General features: G+C 44.6%; 1 protein-coding gene across 2 annotated transcripts in view; it reads right to left on the reverse strand.

Annotated features, from left to right (window-relative positions):
• The window catches only part of ssbp4 (single stranded DNA binding protein 4), an 84,178-nt gene that overhangs the window by 45,093 nt on the left and 19,903 nt on the right, over nucleotides 1–19,182 (reverse strand). For both annotated transcript variants that reach the window (XM_039607326.1, XM_031726770.2), the window contains exon 4: nucleotides 14,030–14,114. In XM_039607326.1, coding sequence (XP_039463260.1) covers nucleotides 14,030–14,114 — 85 coding nt within the window. The remainder of the gene's footprint in view (nucleotides 1–14,029; nucleotides 14,115–19,182) is intronic.

A 19,182-nucleotide genomic window follows, 5' to 3' on the forward strand; every position in this document is an offset into this window, starting at 1 on the left:
GAGGGGAGAAGGAGCGAGGTCGCTCTTTTGGTGTGTGTGGCTGAATGTGCATGATCATGTGCATTTAATGAAGAAAGCAAGTAAAGAAGCCAGAAAAAAAAAGGAAATAAGAAAGAACGCCCAGTCTGCATACTGTCGCTCTTTAAAGGTGGTCTCAAGCATCATTTGTGGTTGGAGGTGGCCCGCGTTCATGAGTCTGGCATTTCCCATGACGGCTGCAAACCCGAAAACTCGTGCTACTCGTCTTTGTTCAGCTGATCCTTGATGGAGCTTTCAAGCGGCGCAGACGTACCGCAATTACATCCTTTTGACCGCGCGCTCCTTCGCGTGTTTCCACCGTCTCCGTTTATGGTACGCGAGCCAGACTCGAGCCGGCGCTCGGCTTATCGGGCCTCTGGCTGGGGAGAGGGCTTCACGTCTCCGTCGGCGTTGTGTTGAGACTTACACGAAGCGCAAAGTGGCTTCAGCCAAAGCTGAGAGAGAAGCTGAGCGGGGGAAACCTGCACCTACATCTATGTGCGGGGGTAAGGACGTCCGACAGCCCCAAATCACTGTACTGTTTAATACACACAGCAGTGTGTTACCATGGTGACTGGGCCCAGCTCTGGGGCCTGACTCATATTTGTGTGTATGTGTGTGTCGTGTGCACTGTACTGCCTGCACTGGAGGATATACAGGCATGTAAATCTGACTGAACCTCAGGTTTGGCTCGGCTTTATTTGTGATTGTCGTCCAACGCTTTCATCTTTGCAACATTTCCTGAAATTTACTTGAAAATAAAAAACAGACTTGAGCTGCGAAGGGAGGAAAATAAAAAAAAATAAATTTAAAAGAAGCCAAAAAGTGTCCGAGCCTCGCTGAATCACTGTCTGCGTGCGAGTGTGGATGCAGACTTAAATATGGCTTCAGCAGTGGATATAGTGTGTGTGTGTGTGTCTCCCAGCTTGCTTCTGCTTGTGCATGTGTGTGTGCCTTTGTGTGTACTCACTCCCCTTGCCTTTTCTCAGTTCAGCAGAACCTCATTAATTCAGCAGGAATGGAAATCATTTCTGCATGGAGTGCACAGGAGACAGAAAGAGATGGAGAGGAAGACGCATGGAAGGGTGGGGTGGTGGGGTGGCGGGCCACAATGAACACTCACATTTCTTCATTTTTCTTTGCTGAAAATCATCCAGTTTCGGGAAATCATTTCCAGATTAATAGCATAATAAATTAATAGTATTACTCATGACGAGAATCCAACATTTACAGTATTTTAATACTATCTAATCGCAATTAAATTACGCTCTGATTTACTCATTTGTTCATCACAACTCCTGGGAAATAACACTTATGTCTAATCTCTGCCTTTATTTATTTAGATTTAAATCTCATAAGATTTATACAGTGTGTCACACTGGACAAACAACCAAATATAGCAAATGTCCAGATGGATACATTAATAAAAAGGTAATCTTCCTTATGTAGCAACAGATCAGAGCAGAGCCTCCTCCGTCCCTCCCTCTCTCCATCCTGCAGCCCGCCACCAGACAATATGGAACAGACAGTAATCTGGCCATGCACTGAGGAGATTACAGCATCCACAGAGCAGTTCAGCACAGAAGAGAGCAACTCTGGCGACGGTCCACGCCGTGAGGACACGAAGCAGGAATCCACAGTATAGTTTATCCAAGCAAACCGAAGTGGCCCAGCTATTCAAAGAAACTCCTCTCTCTTTCTCCCTCGCGCTCACAAAGCAGTGGCTGGTCCCACACACTCCTTCAATGAAAGCTGACCTTTTCAGAGTGCAACAGAGTGCAGTGCAGTGCAGTGTAGTGGATCTCTGGCCCAAATGTCACTTTTTACACTAAAGATCTGATGTGGTGTAAAAAAAGAAACGAGAAAGAGCAGACAGGACACACACGAGGAGTAACACGTGTGCGCATCCCTGTGCAACTCTTGGTCTTTTCACAAGCACGCATGGATCCGTGAGCACGAGCAAAAGCTCGAACAGGTCCAAGCATCCAGTCAATACTGAAACAGATGTGCTGCCCTATTTATCCACTGAACTTAATCATGGGAGATATAAATAACTGATCTGAAGGCTTAGATCCAGACAGCTCAGCGGAGGTTGGAAGTTCACACGTCGCTGTTGTTGCTAAGTACACGATGTGGATTTTTGGATTTTCCGGCTCTCTCGGAAGAATTAACCCCAAACGGCAGCAGGGGCAGGGTTTGCTCTGATTTCAGGGGAACAACATCAAACACATGCAAACAGACACACTAATAATAATGGTCTATGTTTACTATAAAAATCGCAGACATTTTCTAATAACAAACTCCTTCTCTTTATCCGCTGGAGACATTCAGTTCTCTCTGAAAGGGACTCTGTGCCACAAATAAGCACTTTTAGCTCCTCTTTTTTTAAGGCTACCTTTACACTATCTCTCGTCTGATTGGCTGCCCCTCGTAAAACAGGGAACTGAACAGCAGGTGAGTGTCTGCAGTGACAGCCAGAGCCATGCAGCTGAGATGATTACCAAGGGAACTTTGCTCTTTCTGACATCACACAGAGCCAAGCCTGTATAGGCTCTGTACGATAACTGTAGATATATTTTAGGAAATATGAAAAAAAAAAAAACACACATAACAGATTATTTAAACTAACAAACAGTTAACAGATAAATACGTCACAAAAACCCCGCCTCACAGCGCAGCAAAGACGGCCTCTGTCCTTAAACCCAAACGCCGCTGAGCTTCTTCAGTGCGTCGCTGTAAAGCAGCCAAAGCTGTTTTTAGAAGTGGAATCGCAGTGACGTCGCTACGTAAAAGAGCGAGGTGGAGCAAGTACTACAACATTCGACTCAAGGTTTTATCTTTTTTTCCACCTTTGTTTGCAGTTATGAATGAAAAGAAATCGCGAGAGTATTTCAAGATCTGCCAACCACCCAAAAAAGAACTCTGAAATAGTTCCCGTGAATATTAACTCATTACAACTAATTTAGAGGTTTCCATTAGCCATGACAGGTTATTATTAGATGCATAACTCATAGGTACATGGGTACAAATCAAACTTTCTACCTGTATTTAATGAAGGAGGCCAATCTTAAAATAGTATTGTTTGATAGCTAACGCTGTAGTAGCTTGGGAAAGCTACCTTTCTCTTCTTTAAACGAAGTAAGAGTGGCTGATGAAGGAAGTGAAGAGGAGAAGCAGACGGAAAGCAAGAGCTCTGAGCTCAAATGAGAAGCAGAAGAGGAAGACGCCGAATTAAAAGAAAAGACTTGACCTTATAAAATGGCCACAAACGGAAAACGAGTACATGCTGACTTCAAACTGTGTAATCTGAACAAGGTGTCGCTCTCTCTGCACATACATGCTGTTCTTAAAGCCACTTACCGCCCTATAATAATGATAAATATATCATATTTTCTTTGGAAAAAAGGAAAAGTTTAGTTGGTGAGTGTAGCTGAAATTAAACTGACTGTAACTGATGCACAAAGTCTTGCAGGAACAAGAAAAAAAGCACATTGGATATATTTAGAGTCGTGCACATTTCGAGCCATTTTCACACGTGCAGCGCCGAATTTTGAGACTTTACCCAGCAGAGTGGACATTAAGTGTTTGGGGGTTTTTTTAAACTTGCCAGCTCTCTGCTAGAAAGTCTTGCTAACGTCCAGTCGAGCCGATGTGAGAATATTCCCGGTAATTGTGAATTCACAGCAAACGACTCGATTTTCCAGACATTGTCCAAAGTTCATGTGTGAAAACGGCGACAGAAATGCAAAAGTGTTTGAGACCTAAGAATGAACAGCAAACATGCACGGGCTGAAATCGACACATTTTTAATTTTAATAATTTGGAGGGCTATTATTTATCTGGCATCTAATAAAACTGCTGCAGTGCAGTTTATCCGAAGACCGGGACGTCCCCATCCACTGTTTTTAACCTAACATATTTACGTACTTTAAGGTAAAACAGGTAAACAAATATATATATGCATATCTATGAAATAGGCAGATTGATTTATAGCACTAAATCTGAAAAGTTACAAGAGATGAGGAGTTGTATCATAAAAGCAGACTAATAAAAAGAAGGAGCAGCTTACTGTTGCATTAGTAAAGGTGTACTGAGACAGAAAGAGGGAGGAGGGAACAGATGAAGGTGTAGTAATAAAAGGGGGAGGGCTGAGGTTATAATGGTGGAGCGAGTGGAGAGCTGAAGGAGCCAGGTGTGGCAGCAGCCACAGAGGTAATCAGTGGGCCAATGGGGAGTCATTCCACTCAGAGCGAACTGGCTGCCGAAGTACCTGGAATAAAAATAATCATTACACCACATTAAAGTCACTGTCTGTAAATATACCCCGAGCAGCAGTAAAGTACGCCTGCCGCGGCTCCTGCTATCAGGACACCTTAACGCGCGCACACGTGAATTTCTAAATGCAAACAACATAAATGCAAATACTTCAGAGGATGTGAAGTCGTCTCTCTGCACAAATGGTGTAAAAAAGAAAAAAATCTGCCCCCCTGCTGATTCTGCAACATTCATCCCGTCATTACCAAGACGAGCTTTTAACAGAAGCAAACTGTTCTCCAAACATAACTCAACCAACTCAAAGCACATTCATTATCCCCCCCTATAACTTATAAGTGTTATTTTAGCAACAGAAACCCCAACAGAGGCTTGAATTGGATCTCTCTCGCACATTTATTCCGCCTCTCAGTATTGCTGCCTTTGGAAAATGGGGATTAAGTCTGCATTTGGGAGAATTTAAATTGCAAATAAGGCTTTGTAATTGTTTTAGTCTTTAATCCTAGCAGGGAGGGCCTCACTGTAATGCAAAGTTGAGACAGGCGAACATCTCAGGCATTCATCTGAGGAAGGTCTGTGTTTGTGTCACCCCTCGCTTCAGTGAGACTTAATAAGAAGGGTGTCCAATCGGCATCATGCGCTCGCACACACACACGGCCATGAACACGTGCATGCACTCACCAGAACGCGCGCATACACACACACACACACACCAACCAATGGGCTTAGGGCCGCCAGTTTATTTTGGTTGTGAGTTTGGGTGCCCAGCTGGTACTTGAGACTGGTGGACTGGCAGAGCAGTAGGAGACAGCAGACACACACACGCACACACACACACACACACACACAGTTCCAGGGACACACTGTGCCAAGCTGCAATGTCTGCCAGTTACAAGCCTGCCCACTGCTACAAAGAGAGGCAGAGGAGAAAGGGCAGGATAGACTGTGTCTGTGTGTGCGTGTGTGCGTGTGTGTGTGTGTGTGTGTGTGTGTGTGTGTGCATGAGAGAGAAGAGCGACGTGAGAGTGGACAAAGATATGAAAAAGAAAACAAAAAGCTGAGGAGCATCTTTTCGAGACGTTACGGTGTTTGAAAGGATAAGGCTCAAAGTGTCTGACAGAAAAAAGACTAACATGAGGGAGGAAGTGAAAAGACTTCCTCTGAAAGTTGCCACAAACTGTTAGTTTCTCAAAGCAATTTAAAGCTGCCGCTCCAAATTTGCAATGTTTGCATTAACCAGATCATATCATGGATGAACAGGTGAACAGGTGAGTGCTAGTCACTGAGAAAAGTTCAAGTTATGTAAAAGTTAAACTGGTTTCTAACTTTTATTAGTTTTCATGGGATGCAGTTGGCTGTCAGTGGGAACAACCATAAATAATCATACAATGAGGAAGCTCAGTAATCCATAGAAACCACGTGTGGCAGGAACGAAGTGCCCACTTTTAGGTTTAAGAAGGTTTGTGTGCTAAACACAGACTGTCTGGCCACCACAATTCAGGTGAGTGATGATCTCAAATGTTTTTACTCAAAACGATTTCCATGGTTTTCTTTTTTTACACTTTTTGTCATTTATAGTCTGAATGAAAAGTTCTATTTGTCTTCTACTCACCCAAAAGGCCAAAAGGCATAAACTGAACATGATTCAGGACAGTAAAGGACGGCACGCTTTAAAGAAAAGACGCAAAGGCCCTGAGAGGATGAGAAACTGACTTCTGAAAGCAGACCTGCCCTTGATACCGCTTCATTCAATCTCCATATCTTATGAAAGATATCTCTATTGATCCCTTGCATAACCTGGGTTGCTTTCTTTACTTGCAATTGCTGTTATGCACACATCGCACGCTGTCTTATCTTGACCTGAAATATTTTAATGCTCATTTAATCTATTATCTTACTGATTTTGGTGACCTCACACACTTAAACACAACCTCCCAGTTCAGCGCGTCTCTTATTTGCACAGTTTGACAAACTTGTGATGACGTCATCAGAAGCGATCATCTCAGGAAGCCCTGACCTGCATGGGAGGTTCACCCGTGCCTTCCAGGTTATAAACGCTGGCCCCTCCCCCACAACCTATTTGAAATGTTTGCCTCTCCTTCTCAAAAACTTTGAGTCAGTTCACGACACGCTAAATTCCCCAAAGGACAGTAAATGTGTAGTCGTTGACCTGAACAGCAGCAAACAATGACGGTCGACTTTAAAATCAAACTCTTGTCACTGATGAAAGCTGACTTAATTATGAATCTTGGTTAAAAGAAGGAAACGGCTTCTTGATTCGCAGTTAAACCAACGGGAGTGTATGCTTAAAGATAGCTTTCACTCGTATCTGCCTGACGATCCTTGCAACCGCCGTCAACGTTTTAGACCTAATGAGGAGCGGCAGTAATGGAGCGCTCCGAGCTTTTCTCTGGGAGGACAGAACGGGGAGCGCCACAGCTGGGAAAGCTGACTGGAGACCAGCAGAGTCGTTTCACTTTGAAGAAATTTACTCAGTGAAACAGTAAAATCGACAGTAACCACACACTCGTCTAAGCTTCTACCAGGTTGTCCTGCCCTCCCCTCTGAGACTTGGGACACAAAGTTATAAAAACACAGAGTCAGAGCAGCCTGCCAAAGGAAAGTTCAAAGTAAGCAGAAACAAAGACAGCTGAAGCATCATAATTGCAGTAATTTATGCCGTTCCGAGCCGGACAGTGTGTTTTTACACAATGGATAAATGGATAAATGGATGTGGTTTGGAAGTCGCCGGTGTCAGGGAGCTTCAAAGATGGTGAGAAAGAGGGGAGGGAGTGTGTGTGTGTGTGTGTGTGTGTGTGTGTGTGTGTGTGTGTGTGTGTGTGTGTGTGTGTGTGTGTGTGTGTGTGTGTGTGCGCGGGCAGGCGTGCGTGATGCAGGCTTGCCAACAGAAGCATCGCAGGCACCCCCAGCACGGAAGGTCGCCCTCAAACTTCCAGCCCCCTGACAAATTGCTCACTTCAATTCTCCACAGTAAACTGGTTACAGTCGAGGGCAAACAAGTGATGAATGCTGCTTTTTTTAATTATTGAGCCATAATTTGTTTCCTGAAAATGACTAAACTGAAAGAGAATTGGCAGCGTTCACCCGCTAGTTTCATTGGGAGAGATAAACAAATGCCCCAAGGAGTTTTCACTATTCCCCTGAATGTAGTATTCATTTAAAGCATTCGTTTAAATTTTATGGATGATGATGTTGCAACTAAGAGGGTATTCATGGGTAACTGGGTTAGGGAAATTAAATGGGACTGGGTTGGAAATCTGCATGCAAGGAGGGAAAGTATACGCTGCAGGGCCTGGCTTCTACAATAACTTTGCGCGGGCAGATTGATGGCATTTACGCCGCTCTGGCTAGCGGGACGCAAGGCATAGCTAGTACCAAAACTCAGATAAACTGAAAAACATGCAGACTTCAAAAAGAGTCCCTAGTGCCTTCGCACCCCTCATTCTTCCTGCACAGAAACATCCCCTCCCCGCCTCTGTCCCCGGATGGTCGTCTGCATCCGTCCATGTCCCTGTCTGTCCCTGTCAAACACAGATCCAGCGGCTCGTGCTTGCATAGCTGAGATCAAATGCTAAACCGCAGCTCGGTTTAAGCTTGCCCAGAATGAACCTGCAAGGAAGGGAATCATAAGCAATATTTGATCTTCTGCTTCTGTCACTTGCAGACCTCCAGCCGAACACGCACGCAGCTTGAGGGCAGCACTTTCAGGCTTTGCTGCCTTCCTCAGATAGCGAAAGGTATACACAGACAGAGGAGCCGACCGGCCTTTTTCATTTAGACTGTAACAACGGTAAACAACGGCACACAAAGACGGCGTCCTCTCGCTCAGCGCCCGTCTGCCTGCAGCCTGCACTCCACGCACTGTTTGATATTAAAAGACGACACGGGCGTGAACAGAGGAGGCGGTGGCGGTGGCAGAAAGGTAGAGAAGACGGGAGACGGACAGGAATGGAGACACAATGCTGTGGCACGCCGCTGGTGTGTAGGCTATATTTAAAGTGAAAACAGCCAGCAGAATCTGTGAGAGGAAGATATCGCCGTGCCAACGCAGACTCCAGTCCTCTGCGTTCTCTCTCGCTTTCTGTCCTCATGCCTCCATCCATACCTACTCTGCCTATATTATGGATGTTATTATTATTCCTGCATGTCGTCATGTCGCCCCCGCTTCTCTCCTTCCCCCGAGCAAGGAAGCGGGCACTGCTGGCACCCAGCCAGATTACCCAATCAATCTCCTGTGAGAGGGAGGGAGGGCGGCGAAGGAGAGAGGGGGAGGAATAAGAAAGAGAGCGTGGAACAGAGAGGAAGGCAAAGAAAGCACGGCGGGAGGGGGTTGGAGGATGGCGAAAAAGACCTGAGAGGAACTGAAGCAGGAAAAAAAAAAAAAAACGGTGCAGGATGAGTAAATTTCATGAAAAAAAAAAAATGGATGGGGACAAAGAGCGCTTTGACAGGGAAGGAAGGTTTCATGCAGACGTGTGGCATTAAAAAAAAATGGCAAGTGAGCACCTGGTAAGGCAACGTAGTGAGTAGCAGTGATGAAAAAAAAAAAAAAAACACACAAAATCCCACACAGAGTCCAGACAAAGGCTTGGCCATCAACGCTTGTTTACAGAGCGCAGCTCCTCCCATCGTGCCACCTGTTACTGTGGTCGAGCCTAACAAATGTTTAACCCGCTCAAAGAATAGCCAGGCAACAGCCAACACTGCATCTCCATCTATCTACGGTCTGCAAACGGCATGCTGGGAACAGATCAGATTAGGGCTGCGGCACTCGTTTTCCTGGTTGAAGTCTCTCAGTGTAGAGCAGAAGTAAGACGTTAATTACTCAATCAACCGGTCAACCAACAGAAAATATACTGACAACTGTTTGACTGTCATTAATCTGTTAGTCTTTTAATAAAAGCAAATATGATTTCAGAATGGTGAAACAAGACTGTAAGTAATAACTCCTTGGTCTCTGAAAAACACTGGTGGGGAATATTTTCTGACTTTTTTGACATTAATCAAGAACGTAATTAGCAGACAAACTGAAAATTAAAAAAGAAAATTAAATGGAAGCTTTGCTGAGGTAAAGACAGAACTTCAGAGAGTGACTGCGTTTTCAAAATGTTAAAATTTTCTGTCGATCAAACAATCAAATATGCAACTAATGCTCGAGCGCCTTATCATGTTCACGAGGGCTTTCATGACGGTTTTCTTAATGCGCTCTATTTCGGGATGAGGTGAAACGTTCAAAGCTGAATCCCTGTTTTTGACTCCTCCATCTCAGCCATTATCGTGACAGTTTGCATCAGTAAGCCGAGAGCTGAGAGGAGTCAGTGAAGCACTGCGACGTGAGTGACGCACTTGTGGCACTAAATCCGTGTCGCTCCGCAGGCGGTGAACCCGGATTGGCGTGAATCGCAGATGTTTGGGGTTGCGACCTCCGGCTGGGGCAAAGCAAAATGTCTGCAGCGGCGAGGCGAGCGGATCGCTTCCTGAAAGACTGTTTGTCTGTGACTACAAGTGCATGCACGCGTGTCTGAGACGGAGAAGACAGAGACTCATTCTTCTGTGTGTGTGCGTGCTCGTCCATCAATATGTATGCTTTCTTCATCACAAAGCTCGCGTGCTTTAATCATTCATATTGAGTTACTAAAGACGTGCCATGTTCTTATAATCAAACACACTTCCTCAACAAAGTGCTCTTTTGAGGAACATCCAAATTCCAGCAGAAAAGAGGACCATGAGATGCGCGGATCTCTTTTAGGAAATAAACGTGATTAAAGGGCGAAGTGAAGAGGAAGGACAGAAACACAATTCCGACAATTAAGACGACAAGAGCGAACACTCAAATTACTTTACAGAGGTACAAGACTTCAGGCTGTTCCAGCTCTTTATGATACGGCATCATCTCGCTTACTTTGAGTGCGTGTATTCATTTGCATGAGAGCGTGTGGGAGTGGGACATGCACACAAGCGCTGCTGCAAGTGGGAGTGTTTACGTGCGAGTGTCTACGATAGCAGATTCGCCATTCAAGGGTGAAAGCAACCAGCTACCCTTCTAGTCAGAGGCCTCCAGTTCTGGGAGGGAGGCCAGGGCTCCAATCCCACCACATTCCCCTGGATTAGCTGTCAACCAGTCCCCAGATCTGGGGATTAGCACATTATATTCCATTATCTTTCCCAAACTGGAGAGTCCACAAAGTCTACATCATTGCTCTCAGAGGGGGCCAGCAGGACAGGGCTGAGTAAGAGGTGCCTTCAAATCGGGCCAAATTGAGCCAAACTGAGCTGAGCCAAACCAAATCTGTAACTAAGACTGTACTCCGGCTCAGCGTTGCCTGGCAACCAAATTAGTTTGAGGAAACAAATAAGCAAACTGTGTTTCTAGATATCAATTTTATGGCACTTTGCTGATATTTTCTCATTGTTATCCGCAGCAAAGTGACAGCCTCTATAGAGGCCAGGCAGACCATAAATTACATGTAAGAAGAAGCATTAATAAAAACAAAAGCAATCCTGGTTTATCTCACACACGTTCCCCTTCCACCACTCCTGCTGAGCTGCACACAGAGTGGAGTGCGCGGCTCCCGGGAGCCGTGTTGTTTTTCGCTCCGTGATCCGGGCGGACTCGGGGGAGCGAGGGGGCCGTTATCAGCAAGGGGCCGTGATAGAGACTCGATCGGGCCGTCAGTCTGCGGGGACCGAGGAGCCAGAGTTAATCAGAGGCAGACAGACCCCTCGTCACCCTGGGGATTCACGCGCTTCGACCCCGACGCTCTGGCTCTCGCCGTCACGCAGACGCACAAAGACACGTGCGGAATGGTCACAATAGCACATGTGCTCACTCGCACCTTCTCGTGCACTGTCAGAGCCTCTGCCACACCCTCTACGCTTTATTAGGACTGCTAAGCCAAAACAACTCTGCAACTTTAATCAGCAAAGCATGAAATCAAAGAAATATAATTTATAGCTTTCTTTTATAATAAAGTAGCACAAGGTCCACGATTACCGACTCAAACTGACAGCACACTTTTTTCTTTCTTTTTGACTTTTGGCCTGGATTTTCAAGCACATTCAGTCGTTGGCATCTTATGCCTGTAAAACACTAAAACAGGAAAGTTAATGCTGTAAAGACGATATTTTAACCCAGGTGCATTCTTTTTGTCCTAAACATCACTAACTAGTTTTGTGGCTATACCAAACCAGTGAGTGAAAGCAAAGGTGAAAAGTGAGAGTATGTAAACATAAGATAAAACGGACAGCTGCTTCTCGTAAATATAGTTGTTTCTGCCTCTCAAACATGCCTACCTATGTTGATATAGAGAATTTTCTCTTCATAGCATACACTAAATTAATTGCGGGAGCTATAAATAGCCGCCTGCCTTCCTTGTGTGAACTGATGCCTTTTTGTCTCTTATTTGTATTACAGCCTTTCCTTTTCCTCTCTGCTGTGGTCCTCGCCAAGGCGATAACCTGCGTGACATTTTTGCACTTTTTGCCATTCACGATTACAGATTTGAGACCGCCGGCTCACGCAGACCTATTTTCTTTTCCCCACTTCTCCGGTGAGCGTCTGAGTTTTAAATTCTGTGAAATTTGTGCTTCTTTCTTGTGTTTCTTTTAGTTGCCGTGTCCAATAACTTGAGGTGCAAACACTGATTTTATATGCCATTGATTAAATAAGGGGGTACGTGGGTACAATGATTTATAAAAGAGGACCCTGTGTAAAATGCAGTTTTTCTACACTTTCTTTTTCGTTGGATTTGTATTCAGATTTCTGCATTTGTGTGCAAACTGTTTCCTGCACCTTGTGTCTATCTCAAATCGGAAGGCTGCACTAGCTTTTTTTGAAAGTTTGTGAAAAACACCTGCACATCGCATGCACACAAGCATCATCAAGCGAAACCATAAAATGACAAATATTTCTATCTTCGAACTCCTAATCGCAGCAATCGACAGTCGCGAGCTGAGTTCGCACAGGCTGACCTTGTGAACTTGAGTGAGGTCGAAGATCAAAAACAGAGCGTCTCAGCAGTTCTAAACGCTCATCGAGTTCCCCTTCAGGATGCGTTCATCACTTTACCACAACACCAACAGAGCACCTGCCTCCTCCCTCTCTCTGCCTACCTATCTTTACTATATTTTAGTAAAAACAAGCTCAATATACTTCTGAACGTCTGATTCACATCAGCACTTTAACCCCTAAACTGCAGCTTGACTCTATGTTTTGTCTATGCAGTCCAATGCTGAGGAGCAGCAGCAGCGATTCGGATTCTCAGCTAACCAATTTACGTAAACAAAGACTGAAACACGTTTAAAATACGTCGGCAGGTTGGCAGAATTTCAAGCCAGAGGTTCAGACATATATTGACCAGGGCTGTCAAACCAGAGCCGTTAAATAGCTGACATGCAGGTATCCAGCTGGCCTACCTCTGGAGAAAGGTGTAGGAAATTATATGGCATTTAGATTAATTAGACACAGTTGTCAGATTTAATTAACTACTAGGTTTAATTAACCATGTAATTAATCTTATGGTGGTCCAACACATACACACACACAGAGACGAGGCGAGGAGACGCACACATCAACTAGTGCCCGCGCAGACATGCACAGTACATGCGCGACAGATGTAATCTGTTCAGCTGACAAGCGCTCGCACTTTTGCCGTCAAACCTCATAAGAGAGTTCAACTGGACGGGTGACAGGCTACGAGCTAAAACGGCCTGAATGAAACGCGGATGGCGAGGACCGCACCTCTAATCCATTTCAGGTTTAACTTCTGCCCGGGTGGAACGATAATCTCGCAGCTGAAGCAGTCTGTCCAGTCAACATCCGCACACCGTGTAATCCTTACTCAAATATACACCACGCGGCATGATGCAAATATTTATCATAGTGTGGACAAGCCAAAAGAGAAAACCCTTGCAGCTAAAGAACAAAAAAACAATTTGAAAAAAGATGACAGAAAGTGAGAAAGTTAAGCCTGCGTGGTCCGCAATCACGAGAAAACAGCCGCTCGGTTTGTGCCGGCCTGCAGAAAACGTCCACGTTTGATCTACTGGTCTGATTGTCCAGAAGACGGGGGTCACGGGGGGCTCAGGCCCTGACCTTGCAGCACCCGGGCCATCCGGGCCACAAGTATCATAAGCAGCTATTGTGTGCAAATGTGTGTGTAGATGTGATGGTGCGATCAACCAGCTGCTTCATGTGATTTGACCTTTACTGAAGCCACGAGTGGACCGATAAATAGCCAGGCAGTACAGTGACCTTTAACCTCGGCGACAGATTCACTAGAACAGGAAGTGTAGCCATCAGCTGAGCTGCACCGCTGAAGCAGCTGATAGGAAAAATATATGTAATCAGTCAGATCAAGTTAAATATTGAACGTTGCCACAAACACCCTATTGGATTTTAAAAATTCAAAGATGGAAGTCTAAGGGCTTTCCCATAAAATATACAAGTGATGTTCACGGGTGTTGCATTTTTTAAAAGCACGCCATTTCAGACGTCTGGCTCGCAGCGAGCCCCGTCCACAAACGGAGGCGGCAACCAGGAAGAGCAGACGCGCAGACGGTAAGAAACACAAACGTGTCAAAACAAGAACCAGCAGCATTATCTCAAACAGGATAGTCCCTTCTTTCTGATGCACGGTCTGTGTGATCGTGGGTGCTCGCGAGCATGTGGATGTGTGTGTACTTGTACACCACGGGAGGGTTGGTTAAGTTCACTCACATAGTCATGGAAAGCCTTGGCCTCGCTGGAATGTTCGCACGTCTCCCTCCGGTCCGGGGCAGCGCAGTACAGATCCCAGAATACACTGTGCACACAGGACAGCAACAGCAGTTAGACACTTTCATCTGTAGGCCACAGACACACCAGGTTCATGGCAAAAAGTGGTTAAAGTGCTAACAGAAACAGAAGAATATCATGTAGATGTTTAAAAAGCAGAGCAGGTATAAAATGATTTCTTGATGGCTCTTTTTGAGACAAACTTTTCAAAAATAGACCAAGAAGCCGTCAACGTCAGTATGAGTCACGAGCTCCGGTGACAGCACTTTTCAATGTTGTCTCAACAGAACCATCCAAAGAACATAAAACGGCACCGATGAACTGAAACATCAGTGTGATTGGCTGATTCTTGGCCCTGATTGCAAAAGTTTCTAAGAACATGTGTTTTAAAATTAACAACATTATGATATGAACGAGATATTATGTGATCAAAAGGCGTCCAACAGAAACGGCAGAGCATGTGATAAGACCTGACAATGTGGTTGACGATGACAACTGTTAGCTGTGACTAACAATTATTTTCAGTATTGATAAATCTGCTGATCAGTGTCTCTACTGTCATCAGAGTTTCAAAGGCTGACACCTTTAATTTGCTTGTTTTGTCTGACTAGCCGCAGAAAAATAATATTTTGTAGTGAGCGCATCAGATTTGATCATTTTTGCTTTAAAAACCATTTAAAATCGAAGCACTTTTCCAGCCACACACACACACACACACACACACACACACACACACACACACAGCAGGCTTCTCTTTAGCCTCCACACTATCGCACAGTCCAGCCAGCAACTCAGGTCCAAATTATCAGGAAGGACCTCCAAATGTTCCCCTCGGCCTGTCCCGGTGACCTGCAGGTTATTGACCAATCAGCTGTGATTATGTTACTTACTGCCCAATCAGCAGTGTTCATATTAGTTAATTAGACCAATCCAACTCCTTCAGGGCATCGGAGGCCACCAGGTCCCGCTCCAAATGGGCCCTTAATTACTGCACTGAAATAAAGGAGTGCTGCTTCTCCTCGGTGCTGACTTCACGGACAGAATATTAAAAACAAGAAATGCTGAAGTCAAGAGAGGATTTTTTTTTTTTGCCACTTAAAGGTGCAAATAAACTCTAACATGCATTCTTTGTGCTGATGTTAGGAACAGCCGTGACACTTGATGTGACAGACTGCGAAATGGAGCAGAAAATATTAGCTGATCACCCGTAACTGTCAGAGAGTGGCTCGGCAGCACCCTGTCACATACTGGTCATTTTTCATTGCACAGGATCCATGATTTTCATGCTTCTGTGTTATTATCTCTTGAATATAGTTATTACGGAACATTGTTGATCAGCAATCTACACATTCCTTCATTGTCCTTTGATTTTTTAAAATTTTTCTTTGCTATTTGAGGGCGTCAAGGAAACCAGAGTGCAACAATGGGTGTCCTAAAAATAAAAACGAACAATAAACAATAAATTTGAACCCCGCAGCACGAGGTACCAACCTTTCAAAGCATCTGAACTAAAATAGAAATGTGTTATTAGAGTATTTAAAGATTAAAAGGCAGAGTCGGTGCCCCGAGGCGTTCAGTACAAGAGCTGGGGTCCCTTCTAGACGAGGAGGGCACCGAGGAACAGGGCGGGACTGTGCAAGGCTGGTGGTGAACACATTGTGCGCGAGTGCGCGCGTGTGTGTTGTGCCGCCCTTCTGTCACTCGACAATAAAGCCAGTGTACATTATCATATCTATCGGTTGGTGTTAAAGAGATTGCTGCTCTGTCAGAGACGAGGCGCGGTGTGAAGGCGCGACCATCGCAAATCCAATCAGCTCTCGGGGAAATGAAATGGGACGCGGGTTGCAGTTTGTTACAGAAAAGACACAACCAGGTGCAGTCGCAGGGGTAGGGGAAGGTGATCTAACATCTCCTGGCCTGTGAAGTCTGAAATATATTACGATTTGAACAGCTGACCTGCGTCTGTCTGAGCCGGCGCAGGCAAATCTCATTCCGTCTCTCTGCATAATCTGAAGGAGGATCACTGCCGGAGAGGACTAAACGCGGAAACAAATACTTTCATTTTTCTGATATTATTTCTGAGGGTTTACACTTTTTCTGCATAGAGAGAGGCAGAACGTGTGAGGAGGTGTTAGATTAACAAGCAAAATCTTTCTAATATTCACCCAATTTAGACCCCGTAGGGCAGCTTCAGTGCATCGCTAGGACCGAATCCAGGTATATGTGGGATGAGACCATTGCCGCCTCCTTTTTTTTTTTTCTTTTCTTTTTAATATAGGGCCACCCACATTTAGAAGAATAACACACAGTTGTTGTCCCATCCTTTTCAGAAAAACTAATCTGTAGAAATGATCTAGGAAGTCAACATTTGCAGTTAATTAGCAACAGCAATCTGCGAGAAATCTTGCACACCCTTGTTATAGTAAAATTTCTATCCAATTATCTAATCATTTCAATCTAATCATCTCATCATGGGAAGCTCTTTATAGTATTATGGGATGTAACTGGTGGTTTAAGCCACACGACTCTGCACAAAGGATGCAAAGTTTAACAGCTCTTACTTTGAAGAGTCACAGGAGAGATTTAAATTACAGCTTGGGGGTCATATAAACTCTTTTATTTATTCAAATCAGAAACAAGACTAAAATATACGAGCTAGTGCGGCCGGCGCACACAAACACATGCTCTTTGTATCCTGAACAGAGGAGGAGGAAAGGATTAGCGTCCAGCCGTCCAGAAGATGACAATTACTAAAATTAAATGCCATCACGATAATTATTTGCAATTAACTGTGGCCTCACAGAGCCAGTGGTTACAATGTGCTTTTCCATTACAATAAAGAGAGTAAACAAAGACACTGAAAGACAGCCACGCAGGCTGCTGGTAGCTGGTTTAATCCTGTGTGCGTCACTCGGTCCGTCGGTCAGTCAGCAGGGAGACGGAAATAAAAATTAAGACAAAGATAGAGATCAGGATGCGGAACGAGTATAAAAAAAACAAGTCACCAGCGCATTGATCATTTATCATCATCGTGCCTTATAAACCAGAAATGCTCCATGTGCACATTCAACAGTCTGTTTTCTCAACTTTAGGTAGCAGAGAGCGGCCGGAGTCTATCCCAGGGCACGAGGCGAGTTACACCCTGAACAGGTTCCCTGTCCGTCACAGGACCTGCCTTTGGAAATGGTGTATTAATACAGTAACTGTGACTGAAGAAAGTCCTGCAAAACAAACCTGCCCCACGAGAAAAATTAATCTGTCAAACTTGAGACCCAAAGACAAAGAGCCCGCTCACACAGAACAACAGTCACAGAGGCAGTGACTGAGGCAGTGTTACAAGCTTAATGATGCCCAGAATAATTACGCAGTAACAGCAAAGACATTTGGGCCTCCTCTCCTTGCAGGGGGTATAACTGTGCATGACATGGCTAATAGGAAACACTTTGTCTGTCTAGGAATCCCAAAATAGTATTCTTTCAGGTTTCGCTGATTTCACAAACATTTGCAGTTGGTCGACAGAGTAGTATCTGAAAGTCAGACCCCGCCACACAGGCCTGGAAACCAGTTGGCAAGAAGGTATATTCACCTATCAGCTGAAGTTGCTGGCAGCCACTGTGCCAAATCAATGCACTGAAATCAACCTCTTTGTGACTAACATCACCTAGTGAGTGCCAGCAAACACTCGCCAATCAATCGGGGAATACGCATTTTCCCTTAGCAACTGGTGGTTGCCAGATGGTTGCCAAGCAGTCTCTAGGCCTGTGTGACCGGAGCCAATTCTTCTGGACTGAACCAATTTAAGTTCAGTAAGCGACCTTTTGATAACTTTAGTAAAGTAAGACACCAAATCACCAAATTTCTTTTATAGTGTATTCGCACCATGAAATAACTGACAGAATAAGGAAACCTTTGATTTCAGTTCATCCAACTCTCACACACTGTGCAAAGTTAAATTCGGCTCACTGCAGCAGTAAACAGAAACTGTATGCTTTTCAGATTTTCCAGGTTTCCACTGATTTGGCTGTATTAAGTGTGATTTATAGTACAGTGCTACCTCCTAGTGTTGCGTATGCATTGCTTGGCCATCACCACTGAAACTAAGACAGTGTTATTAAAGAAGTTATTGAAGAAGAGACTTCAAACTTTGAATCTACACAGACTTCTTAAACTGAGAAGGCTGCAGATGCCTATGACACATAGCTAGCTAGCATGTTAGCAAGCAAGCTAGGCGCATCTTGTTTAATCGTCCTTGTTCTGTGCTTACACTTCATGTTACCACCAAACAACTATCACAGCTGTTGAGGTCTCTGTCACTGCAGAGGATTTCACTGCTGGTGACGTTAGCATTAATAATGGATTATGTTTACATGTATTTACCACCACTATTCAGCCAAGAATCAAAAAATCCTCTGTTTGTGTCTCTTGCCTGTTACTGGAAGGAGACACAGATCCCGTGGGGGTTGAAACAGGAAATCCCGGCAAACCTTAAAAATTCTGACAAATCAGAATGTGCTGAGCTAACCGCTGTGGTGACCCTTTATGAGTAAGGGAGCAGTCAAAAAGTAGCTTATTTATTTACATGTACTGTATCTCCCCCTTGGAATATAAAACATGAGGACAACAATATTTTTTTATTAGAAATTGCACAAAATTACAGTTTAATCACATCACTTAAAAACAAAACAAAAAAAGTAATCAAGAGTGAGAATAAATGATGATTTAGGCAAACATAAAGGGGGCTAAACAGAATGAGATACAGAAGGATGTCAAAGAACAGTCCAGACATTTGGGACCATGGATGGCTACTCTCACTTTGTTTGCTCTGCCCCCACAAACAAGAATTTCAGCTAGAGGCTATCACAGAGAAGATCCCTCTACAGTACATACTGTTGTTGTGGCTGTGTGTGTGTGCGCTGGGATGAAGGAGGATTCAGTGGCCATCCAGTGAAAACTGGTTAAAGCAATCGATTTTGGGATAAGGAGGAGACAACTAGCGGCGGCCAATAGAGAGCGAGCTAATGACACAATCAACACCTGCAGCCCTCACTGAGCCTTTTCTTTATCCGTCCACCCATAACAACAGACGTGGATGAGTG

The sequence above is a fragment of the Oreochromis aureus genome, linkage group 23 (genome assembly GCF_013358895.1).
Source record: "Oreochromis aureus strain Israel breed Guangdong linkage group 23, ZZ_aureus, whole genome shotgun sequence".
Classification (NCBI taxonomy): Eukaryota; Metazoa; Chordata; class Actinopteri; order Cichliformes; family Cichlidae; genus Oreochromis; species Oreochromis aureus.